The 12,638-nt window shown below is 35.6% G+C and overlaps 1 protein-coding gene across 1 annotated transcript in view; it reads left to right on the top strand.

Annotated features, from left to right (window-relative positions):
- The window catches only part of LOC113499886 (glutamate receptor 1-like), a 63,221-nt gene extending 51,119 nt beyond the window's left edge, over positions 1-12,102 (top strand). Inside the window, exons 5-13 of the mRNA XM_026880513.1 lie at positions 4,650-4,903; positions 5,368-5,517; positions 6,497-6,703; positions 6,796-6,903; positions 7,479-7,701; positions 7,819-7,907; positions 9,897-10,064; positions 11,091-11,222; positions 11,297-12,102. Coding sequence (XP_026736314.1) covers positions 4,650-4,903; positions 5,368-5,517; positions 6,497-6,703; positions 6,796-6,903; positions 7,479-7,701; positions 7,819-7,907; positions 9,897-10,064; positions 11,091-11,222; positions 11,297-11,482 — 1,517 coding nt within the window. The 3' untranslated portion in view covers positions 11,483-12,102. The remainder of the gene's footprint in view (positions 1-4,649; positions 4,904-5,367; positions 5,518-6,496; positions 6,704-6,795; positions 6,904-7,478; positions 7,702-7,818; positions 7,908-9,896; positions 10,065-11,090; positions 11,223-11,296) is intronic.
- The last annotated feature ends 536 nt before the right edge of the window (positions 12,103-12,638 follow it).

Below are 12,638 nucleotides of genomic sequence, written 5' to 3'. Positions count from 1 at the left end.
TTTACAATTGCTACTAAGATCAGTCCCAGAATATTCTATGACTGCAGCATTAGCTCCTTCCCTTATTCCTTAATTCCTTTATTTCCATTAGCGTGATTTAGGCCCTTGAATTAAAATTCATAAATTTTAATTGTACCACCCAATTGGCGCGGTTTCTTAGTAATTACATACCTTAATTGAGATTTGCTGGTTCATATTTACGAGACAATATTTCCTCGTAATTCGCGCCCCTTTAGCTCTTAGTGTTAAAAATGTAAAATGAGATGTTTAATACCAGTAAAACTGTGTAGGACTTGAATATAGTATACAAATTCAAGCAAACGGACTTTAAATAGGATTAAATTTTGTAATAATATATGGAGAAACTTGGTTCATGATTATACACTTTACATAGTCGTACACGTAACGCAATTCATTAACGTTCACGTAGACAATTAGTATAAATCGTGGAGATAATCTATAAATTGCCAGATTCATCGGAAACAATAGTTTCTATTTGTCAAGTGACACAGCCAAATGTTTGTAGTAAAGATACTTATAGTGGATGAGGGCACATAATGGAGTAAGTTAATATTTAATTGGAACGTCTCCAAGTTGCCACGATGACTTTTAAGCGGGCTCTCTGTCACAAACTGGGAAAGTGCGCCATCCAGCGAGCAATTCCTTTGCCTTTTGATGTCTTTATTAAGTGAATCATGAACTTTACTTGATGAAATTATAACAGAATTCGTATTACTCCTCGGTTCGTCATCGATCTCACTCGGCATTCTATAAATTATTTATTAATTAAAGTTTCGTTTCTATTGTGTTGGTTCAAATTGAATTTGTGTAACTATTTTAAAATAATAAAAAATATTTTTTTTTTATTAATTTGCAATTCCATTGACAAAATATTAAAATCCTTTTCATACTATATACTTACACACGGTGATTTTTAGTCGTCTTACAAAAGCAGCCCAGTTCATGTATCCCACGTAAAATACCCCTAGGCGCGATTATTATTGTTTTATCATCAACTAAGATAATAAGCACGAAGAAAATTAAACAAGAGAAATCTGAAATATACTCTTAAAAATGAAAAAACGCCGCCGCCCGCGCCCTTCACCATTGTTAGAGGATCGGACCGCGCTCGCAACAGAGCTGTTTCTAAAAAACTACGAATTGCATCATAATATTGAATAAAAATTGCATATTTTTTTTAATCTAATAAATACCTATTTTTTTATCATGAACGTGTTCTAGTCATTGGATACATGAACTGGGCTGCTTTTGTAAGACGACTAAAAAATCACGGTGTCTAAGTATCTACCTACTACAAAACTTTGAAATTAAAAACCAGCACATACCTTTCTTGTTCAGTGTGAAATAATCAAACGTGAATATTCACGTAAATCCAGTTTATCCAGAAGCCAGTACTTTTAATTACGTGGTACAATAAAACTGAAGCAATCCAACCTATAATTTCTTAGGTCAAACTGAACAGTTCTCTAAATTGTGTCTTGGACAGGCAGCATTTCACTTGCTGGCTATCTGCACGTATCTTCGCGGCGATATTGAATAAATTGAATTCCAATGCGTCTCTAGCTCGAGAAGTTTCCATGGTACCAATTTAAAATGTCCTTGCTTCGTACTAGCAATGACTTTTAAAATAAATTAGCACAAAACACAAATTTAAAAATGTTGATTTTAAATGAGTTTAATAAAAGGGGGCTAAAATATTGGCCGTCTTATCCAAGTACATTTGAAAATCCATAGTTACTTACACCTTTTTAAATAAACAACGCAAACATCAGCTTTATCTTAGTCGCGTCAAGATAAATATTTCTCTTAAAGTAAAATCCATCGCAATACCAGACCGCGTCTTCCTAATCCAATTTGTAACCCATAAGCAAGGGTATTGGAATATAGGGTTGAAACGGAAAGAAAAACAAAAAGATACTATCAAATAAAATTGGTGCAAAAATAGGGGCGACAAACGCAAACCGCGGGACTCAGGCCCGGGTCTGGCAAGCCGCGGGTTACTTGAATTGGCCTTTGTTTTACTAATAAGGTATTGTATCATGATCACGTATTTCATCACTGAAGATTTTTTGTACCCTGTGACAGACTTTCCACTCATAGGGCTTAACCCTATGAGTGGAAAGGACTTAAAGTACATAACACAATTATATAAAAAAAACCGACACCAGCCAAGCATACAAACGTAAATTTTGTACTAACTTATTATTTAACATACAATATTGCCGTTCGAAATACCTGAGAAGTAAACTTGAGTTTCCCACAACGTTAAGAACTCGAACTAACTATTAGCATTGCTCATAATCGTCGCGTTCGAAGACTCAAAAGTTTCGTAACAATTCTCGCAAAAGGTTAACAAAGCCGCAGAGCCGCTATCAGGGTGACAATCGAGAAGTTTTTAATTCCACCATTTCAAACTGAAATTGTTCCCCGAACTTTGTCTGCTAAAATAGTAGTCATAATCAATGCTCAAATAAAAATTTCTCAACTAAGAAGTACCTAAAACCTAATAAAAATACATGTCATGTAAAACTACCCGAATTAGAAAAGAGGTCATAAATCAGATGTTGGGATCCTACAGGATTCCAAGTTTTTACCTTTCGATATTTGAAAAAGTGCGAAGACATCACTCATATCGCGTTCGACAAGTTTATAATAGATTTCGGACGTACACGGTAGTTCACGCAGCTGACGTCATAAGCCATTAGTCGACCGACGACAGAGGAAAACCTCAAGGGTCACGAGTTCAGACGCGACACATGGTGAGAATAGTCCGGGTGCGGACGAAACTTTCACCGCATCTCTCCCCGCACATTTATCTCTCTACAGCGAAACTGTTTTGGATATCCTTTTGCGCTCTTCCCGCGAAACGGCCCTAAGTAGGTCGCGATTCAATTTATTGTACATGTATGGCTTTTCTTCATTCGTATGCCTCGACACGTCTAAAGCCAGAAACTAGATGTATTATAAAAAGATCTAGAACATAGTTTCTTGTCAAATAAGTAAACTTACGAAGGGAGTAAGCTAAGAAAAACAATACAACAATCTCACTTAGTAATAAGGACATCAAAATATTTACCAAGAACTGCTGAAAAGCTTTTACGAAACTAGACTGCATTTAGCAATTGATTGTTCTTAAAACATTCAAGTGTCCGTTTTGTCTAAAGTCCTTTGAAACACAATGCAACCTCTTGCACAAATGCAATGAAGATGCTTTTTGTTGCACCCTAGTTGTTTCTCGAGGCACATTAATGAACCATGCTTCATTATTGTTAAAACATCTTATTTGTGATTCATTTTATAGTGTTCTGTCCCAATTTATGTTGCGCTGTACTTAGAAGAATTGTCTATAATTAATTAATAAGTATCCAAACACAAACATTTGTGACCAACGGTTAATCTTCATGAATCAAATCTCATGAGTTTTGTATAGATCTTAAAGCATCCGATCTGTCCATCTACGGTTCATCCAAAAGCATTTTAATTTAGAGTTAATAATATACAGTACGTACTGTAATTACATTCAGATGAGTTCAATATAATGAGAACCTATAGTACATGTTCTGGGCAACCCTCCCACGCAGAGGAAAAGAGTTTTTATTTTTTTGCCTCTTCGGACCACGCTTTGTCCCTTTTTCGTTCCGCTTGTTTTATATGGGGCGTTTAATTCGATAAAATTCGTGTGGACTCGAATTGGTTTAGGAGAGCTGGAAAATAGACTGGGATATATATGCCTCCACCGCTATCGACGTTGCCATAATTATTTTCTTTGCTTCCTTTTTGCTACTTAAGTTCAGTATTATTATTTCAACCGAAGCCACGTATGTAAGCTTAACTTTTGTTTCGTTTTACCTCGTCTAATTAGAATCTTCATATTCATCACAATTTCCATCTTAAAATGAAACGATTCTATATATAGCAACAAATTCGAATTTCATTTCAATTACGTTCTTTCAATATTTGTCGGGGTAAAATTATTTGAAAAGAATAAGGTCTCTAATGTAATAGTAATCGTCGGTAACCTGAGTTTCCCGACCCGAGCTCTGAATCGCATTGAAGGAATGTTGTAAAAGCAATATTAAGTAGCTCGGTTAAACTCAATGCCAAATGGTGTTTTAATGCCAGTCTTACTTTGGACTTTGATTTGTAAGAACGAAAACCGCTAAAATGCGAGTCAATCGTAGTATTTAGGGTTCCGTGCATGCTTGAGAAAAAAAGAAGAAAAACATTATTTACCAAATTTCAATAAAAATAAATTCGATTTCGATTATTACTTTCTTGGCAATGTACATGATCTGCAAAATTACAACTTTCTAGTTATAGAAACTATAACTGCTCATGAGACCATGTGGCATGTTCATGTCATGACCTGGTGGTAGATGGTGGGACAGTAGAAACTCAGTAATAGGGTTCCCTTTTTAACGTCGTTTACAAAACCTTAAAAAAAGAGTTCTTGAGTTTGATTATTCATTTAGAAAGAGAAGAAATTCTTTATTTACCACATACAGTTATTTGTTTTCATAACATTCGTATAATGAACACGTACAGTGTAACATAATTAAAAATGTGTATGATGTCAGCGTACAATTTTTTAACAATAGTCGAAAAATTAAGCTGTCCCTTGTCCACAGGATTGTTGAGACTTCAACAGCTGTACCAGACCATGCAGCCAGGCCGCACCGCGTTCCGTATCGCACTCGTGAAGAGAATTAATAACGCGTCTGATGCCATGGAATTCTTGTTGGCTTTAGAACAATATGACCGCTGGGGGAACAAGCGCATAGTGCTAGATTGCAATGCAAAAAATGCCAAAAGCATATTGGTGGAACATGTTCGGAAAGTACAATTGGGACGCAGGACCTATCACTACATGCTCAGCGGGCTGGTCAGTATTGCTTGCTTTGACCTAGATACAAAAACCATTATCGATATTTCCAATCCTTTAAAAACTTAGCATTTTTTTTCTGATTTCATCATCATTCAGCTTTTGAATACACACTGAGCATTGGAATATTGATGAATATTTATGAAAAGTAGAAACCACGCACTGAAAATGTGGATGTATTTTACAAGCACTATTTTTAAAATTCAGAATTAAACATTAGCAAGTACTTGTGTTCAAAGCTTTTACATTTTATAACCGCTAAAGAAATTTACCCACCCAGCAAAATATGATACGACAAAATACACTGTTCGTAAATAAAAATGTAAAGTGAGCTATAACACGTTAACAACATTTAACGAACAAATTGATGTGTATTGGTACATTAAAGATTGTGTCGGCTTTTATTATTCGCATCGGAACAACGCAATTATTTGAAACAAGAACTTAAATCGGGCCATTAACAGGTTATGGACGATCATTGGGAGAATGAAGTAACAGAATACGGCGCAGTCAATATAACTGGGTTCCGCATCGTCGACCACTCGCGCAAGATTGTACGCGATTTCATGGACGGTTTGCGGCGAATGGACCCTCGGTTCAAGGGGACCATATCGGTAAGTGCTTTCATTACCTCTCACCGCTAAGTGTTCAGATATATGTAGATTTTCGAACTTTGATCATCGAGTGTTGATGATGTGTTCTCTCAGCTTGAAAATATTGCTTAGTGATTGATTAGATCCGCTACATTTCATAGGTCACGACATGATCTTTGACATTTAAAGACACAGGCATAGACATTAAAATATGGCAATCAGAAGATCGCCTTTGTTAGTATGAGTCTACTATAATTCGTTCTGCACTGAAGCAAAACACATTTAGGTACTACAAAAAAAGCTTTTTAATTTGATTTCGAAAAAGAGGTATCAAAAGAAAAAGTTCAATAACCTCCAAATTACGCTTAAAATGGTCCCGAAAAGACACAACTTAGTACATCACTCAAGACAAGATCATAAAAACCCGCCGTATATCAGTTTAAACATTATTAAAACTTTAATGTAAAATATGAAAGAGAGTTTATTGTAAAATGTTAGCGACAATTTACGATATCCAGCCGTAACACATAAAGCATTCGAGAGTCGTGGTGTACTTGGCATATTACGAAGAAAATTTAAGCGTGAAGTAATAACGCGTTTATGTAGATTTCACTAACTTACGTACACCCTAATGAAACAGTGAGTGGGGTGGGCCTGCATAAATTATTATTCCATATGATCTCCCGTCTCTCTGCAAAGACGCTTAGGCCTTTTTCAACACCCGTATAGATAGGAGGTTCCTCTAAAGTGAACAGTACTCCTCATGACCGTTGCAATTTTTTGAGGGTAGTCTACTGTTGGCTGCAATGCTAAATATAAATAATGTAAACAGTTATTTTTATATTTTAACACTTGTGATTCCAGTAGTATTAGTCGGTAGGCGATTTAAAATCCAGCCCGAGTTAAAATAAAATAAATATCGAATCGTAAAAGTTAATTAACGATCACTTCACAAATATTTCACTTCGATATCTAAAGTTATTTAAATAAAATTGTTCAGGCGGAGACCGCTCTTATGTATGATGGTGTTCAAGTATTGATGGATGCATTGGGGAGACTATGGAGGAAGAAACCAGATGCCTTCAGAAGCGCCCTGCGACGAGCCGCGGGTCAGGCGAATTCAACCAAAGTCATAGATTGTAATCCTGGTAAAAGTTGGGTAATACCGTTCGAACATGGCGACAAAATCTCCAGACTAATTAAAAAGGTATATCACATTATATAGGTACATATTTGTAAGTAATATGTTGTTGGGTGTTTATTCTATTTTGGTAATCAATTATTTGTTCTCTGCATTAGACGGATATTGAAGGTCTCACTGGAAATATTTCCTTTAACGAAGAAGGACATCGTCACAATTTCTCTCTACATATCGTGGAGATGACGGTGCAAAGCGCTATGCTGAAGGTATGTCAAATTACGATTTTACCTTTAAATTATTTGTTCCTGAGATATTTTGAAATGGACAAAAGACGCTAAATACGTTGTGTTAAATAAATATTTAGTGTGTTATCGCTGGGTTCTTATTAATGTTATGTTAAAAAACGTACCTTCTACCCAGATATAATCATTTTTCACATTTAGTCGCTCGATTTCTGTTCCGTAAATACCGAACAAGTGCCAACATACGACGTAGATCCATTTTATGAGCGTTATTAAATTTACGGTAAACTTTGCACATCCGTTAGCAGGTACTTTCGGCAAAGGTTAATTTTAACTTTATTTCGCCCTACTTCTGTTCCACAGCTCACTAATGATTTCTCGGCGTCCATAAATCAATGCGCACGAAACTTTTGGAACAATTCTTTCAGTCCACACTTGGAACTTTCAAAATTTGTTTTTTGGCCGGACCTCTGTTTTTATGTGGACCATTGATTTCTGAGAAGAGAGATTTATTTTTAAATGTTTTATGCCATTGTATACCAAGAGCTAATTTATTTTAATGGTTTTTATACATATCATAGTAAAAGAATTTTGTGTAGGTGGCTACATGGAGCGATGCTCATGGCTTACAAGTAGCCTCGCCTCGATATGTCCAGCTTCGTTCACCAGCTTCTTATGAAAACAACAAAACGTATGCAGTTACATCAGTCCTCCAAGATCCTTACCTCATGCAGAAGCCAATTGTGCACGGACAGAAAGAAGAATTCTTTGGGTTTTGCAAAGATTTAATGGAACTTATTGCAAAGAAAATGGGAATCAAATGTTAGTTACACTTTTTTATCATTTTTCGTTAATTTTGTGAAAGATATGGTTAGACAAGATCTTCTAACGTGTGGAACGTTTTGCCTGATCAGATATTATTGACATATAATGTTTCAGATGAAATAAAGTTATCTAAGGAGGCAACATACGCGAAAGACGCTATACCTGACATTTTCACGGGCGTTGTAGGCGATATCGTGAGAAAGGTAAGACTTTGAAGAAAACATAACAAACGGCATTTAATGCTAAGGCACATTCAGACGAGCACATTTAATAGAGCGTAAGTAAGAGCCAGGATTATCGTAAACGATTCGAATCGAATAGGCGACCCTTCGATTTAACCCTTACTTTATGTAATGCGAATAAATAAATTAATGCATTTCTGTTTTAGTAGTTTGCAGCAAAATCTCAAACCCAAAATGGATCGTTTATATAAAACGTAATTGTGGTTTATAGATACATAATATATATTAAACCAAAAATTAAATCCTTAAATACTATAGAATGGTATATTTGATCCATTAGATCCATAGATTTCCCATCTTAAAATTTACCTCGTTTTAGGTATGTGAGTCGCAAATTAAAAAAAATTGACTTTTTAATAACCTGGAATCGAATCTTTTAAAGGAAAGTCTGCTTATTTTGAAGGAACTTGTTGCTAGATACTTTTAAGACACAAAATAATAAAAGCTTCTTACCGTTGATGTTTATTCACTCGAGTGCGAGGGCTTTAAAACGAAATCATATTAACTAATACCACAAACAAAGGAGACGGTTGATGTCTAGCTAATAGAAATATTATGACACATATACCCCAGTAATATAATAAGACGTGGCAGTCGCAAACTTTACGACTGACGTTGGAATTCTGTTACGTAATGACCAATGTTTCGTTGGTCTACAAAAACACACTATCCATGGCATATTGCAACGTTTACTCGAAAAAATTAAAGAATTGGTGTCTTTGATATTCAATTCAATTTACCGAATCTCGAAGATCATATTCGTAAATTAGTTTCGAAACCAATCTTCGTAACGTATGAACACCGCACGAAGGGAACTCGCAGACTCGCAACATTATCCTACAGTAAACCAGTAAACTTTTACGTCTTTCTTTTTTGCTGTCGTGGTTCGGAGAAAATGGACGTTTGTGGCGGAAAAAAATGTTGCGCGGCGTTGTTGCACATTTATCCAAATCCCCGAATTTGGCGCACAGCACCTCGTGACTTTTTACTTTCCGCAATGAATAACGGCACGAACGCATTGAGAGAGCCGGCGCACGGCGGTAACTTATGCCCGCTTTGTGCGAACAGGATCGCACTACCCTACACGGGATTATATTAGAACTTTATTTATTAAACCAACCCGAGCTGTATTTCTTGTTCATTAACATAGTGGCACTCGGGTTTATTCGCAGTTCTTGTATTTTCAATTAGGTGTGAAACCTTAGAAAGTTTTTAAATTCTTGTGAATTACTTGACCTACATTTTAAAGACTAGGCATTTCAATGAAAACTTCTAATAAGTATATAGTACACACATTATAATCTAGCTTGGTCCATAGAGAGAGGCTTCTGAACATACTTTGTTTGTTGAGTTCAAACGTATTATTGTAGTAACAAAGGTTTCTCCCGTCCTTGTTCCTAACATACGATTTCGCTTAAGTTCACAAAGAAATTTGACGGCAAATCTAATATCAAGTGAAGATACACCCTTAAGCTCTTTGTACCTATATAAGGTGCGCGTGTGTGCGCTTTATGTTATTTCATAGCTCGTCTCAATGTCTAATGAAATATTTGCGGGGGATAGTTTCCCTCATCTCGGGTGGGTTTTGTGAGAAACACAAGTTTAACTTGTACAAACAAATGTGTGAATAATTAGGAGGCCACACACATGTCAAAAACGGAGCTAAGATCTCTAATTCAACTTTAGTATAACATACATATTATTCTGAATATACAATACATATCCTTAAATAATACACTTTCATACCCTCCTTTCTATGTTTTTCCAAATATTTTAATCCATAGAGCGAACGACCTAAGCGTAGATCAGAAAAGATCTAAAAAGAAACTAGTCATTTTGCTGAATGATTTATTTTAAAACAGTCACTTTAGGCAGAATTCTCTTTTATCTGGTGTTTTTTTTTGCGAAAATAAGTGATAAATTTAATGAATATATGTTTGTTTTTATTAGGAAGCTGATATAGCAATCGCACCGTTAGCTGTGACGCCCGAACGAGAACTATTAGTGGACTTCAGCGAGCCGTTCCTCTCCGTGAACACGCCCATAGCGTACACGAAGACCCCAAAACAGTTAACCGACACCTTCAGTTTCCTACGGCCCTTATCGAAAGAAATATGGGTAAGTAGTTGTAACTTAGAAGGTCTATCGGCATTGTTACACAAATAGATATAGCGTGTGCCAAAATAGTTTGTTTAAATCGATATTGTACTTATCATCGATTTCTCGATTACTTGTATGTTTTTCCTGAGATAACTTCATAAATACCCCGCTCTTTGGAAAAAGGGCACAGGTCTCACACGCATACGGCTTTATAACTCTTACATGTGACATGTACTTAACTAGATTATCTGATTCAAGAATGTTCAATTTATTCGTCTTTTTCTCTGATATGCAATTTTTTGAAAATTTTAATCTCAATATGTTCGAAATATTTTGTTAGTGTAGATCTTTAACTTGACGCTGTTTTACTATGCTACTAATATCCAGAAGACTGAGAAATACAGAGCAGAAAAGTGACCTACTGTCTAAATAAAACAATGTGCTTATACATCACAAGGATATCTAAAGATACATGTATAAAACGGAGGCAAAAGTTAGCTGCTCGATCTCTATAACAACTGACTTCACATGCCGCCCGAAGCGTATCCAAACATTCCACCGATAAAACCATGTTCGTTTCGTGTACCAAGCGGAGATACATACGTGTTTATATCCTTAACCTAAATGTTGGGTTAATGTTGTATAAGAGCCACAGTTATCATTCAACTGCTGATCATTGGACATACCTTTTCCTGATAAAAAGGCTGTGATACCCTAAGAACGAGTAGAGGATACGTAATTTATCATTCAACACGAAATTACTACCTACAATAACATTGTCCAAATTACATCGCCTTTAATACCTACATTTAATACACATAGTTTGTTTTACCAAATGAGAACTCGGGAGGAGGATGCAGTTCATGTTATAATACAAACGAAATAGCGAGCTTAGAATTTCGCACGCGAATACATGAGACCCCACAAACAACGACCATTTGTAAACATTATGAGACCGACACTAAATGTGGGTGCACGTTATATCTATTAGTTTCAATTCTACGTAGCAATAACGTATATTCTAGTAATTATGTTGGTTTGCAGCTCTGTGTGTTGTTCAGTTTCTTCGCTGTCAGCATAGTACTATTCTTAGTATCACGATTCTCCCCGCATGAGTGGCGATCAGTTTCAATATCAGATACGCAACTGGATCACGCTATAAGCAGCACTAGCGAGGTGAGAATTCCTTTTATGCAGCTGAATTATTTCCATTTGCAAATGCATTACTCAATAATATTTAATTTTTCTAGATAATTTTACACAACGAGTTCAGTATTTGGAATTCGTTCTGGTTTTCGCTGGGATCTTTTATGCAACAAGGCAGCGATGTGGTTCCGAGGTACGTAATAAAGTCTCGTACACGCTCCCTGCTATTCAGAACTATTCAAGATAAAAAATCCAAATGGAAAACAACAGTGCCGGTTGCCAATGCGTGAACATTTTAAGTAATGCGGTCAATATTACGGTCCGGGCTTGGAATTCTAGATTAAATTCCATGTCTTGTGTTAAATTGCGCATACTTCGAATACAGGATACCTAGGAAGTCGAGTAGTATACTTAGACTGGACGGCAAGAAGCAGCAGGATTGTTCAGGACGTAATTATATCAAGGCAGTTCATGTCAGAAATTTAGCTGTTTTTTCCCAAACCATTCGATTTCAATACATCCCTTATTGAGAAACTCAAAGTTTTACTACAAAATAATCATCCACTGTTGTTAAATGCAGCCGATTCTTCAGCTGCAAACAAAACAATCGAAATAACATAACTCATAACTAATCTGTACAAGAAAGTGATAATAGAGCAAGCTAGAACTGGCCTTAGCGATAACAATACTTCATTGGAACGCATCCAAGCTATTATCCAACAATCTCAGCATACAATCTGTTTGTTGGAGAACCTCCGTCAATTTGAAGCGGACACATTACTGCGCTGATAGACAGCACAATACTATTGTGGAAAAGGCAGCAATCGAACGATACCCGTGTGTGTATTGCTAACTGCAAAATAAATACATATGAACTAAATGCCATCAATAAATCTGCTATGCTTGTCGACAATCAATCAGCGAAAAATAAGCCATTTTAGTTTTTATAACTAAAGTTTTCGGAAATAATCAATTCAGTTATTTAGCCTGATAAATATATAGATTGGATATGGTATGGTATAGGTTGGTAATGAAACAATATATTAGTGTTTGTTAGAAGTTAAAAAAATGTTTTCCGGTCGATGTAAAAGCAATTTAAAATAGAAGCAATTTAAAATTTTGTGAAACTAATCCTAGAAAGTTTCATCGAGTCTATAGTAACACAGGTATTATGGGTAACTCTAATATGTATGAAAATAATTTAAGCATTTTGGCCCTAAACGAAATCTGAAGAATTATTCGGTGAATAAATTTATTTTTTGTTACTAGTAAAGACAAAAGCAAAATTCCAAAAACCACCAGCACTAATAAAATGCTCTACATGTAGAATACTACACACTACAAATATTTGTAGTTGATTTTACAAATCATTTAAATGAAAAGTCGTTCGAAAAAAACAAACTCTTTAAGTAATTCTCTATAATTGAATAATGACTAATCTTATTC

Source organism: Trichoplusia ni, chromosome 1 (genome assembly GCF_003590095.1).
Source record: "Trichoplusia ni isolate ovarian cell line Hi5 chromosome 1, tn1, whole genome shotgun sequence".
In the NCBI taxonomy this organism is placed as follows: Eukaryota; Metazoa; Arthropoda; class Insecta; order Lepidoptera; family Noctuidae; genus Trichoplusia; species Trichoplusia ni.
The sequence above is the reverse complement of the archived record's forward strand: the minus strand, read 5'-3'. Positions and strand labels throughout refer to the sequence as shown.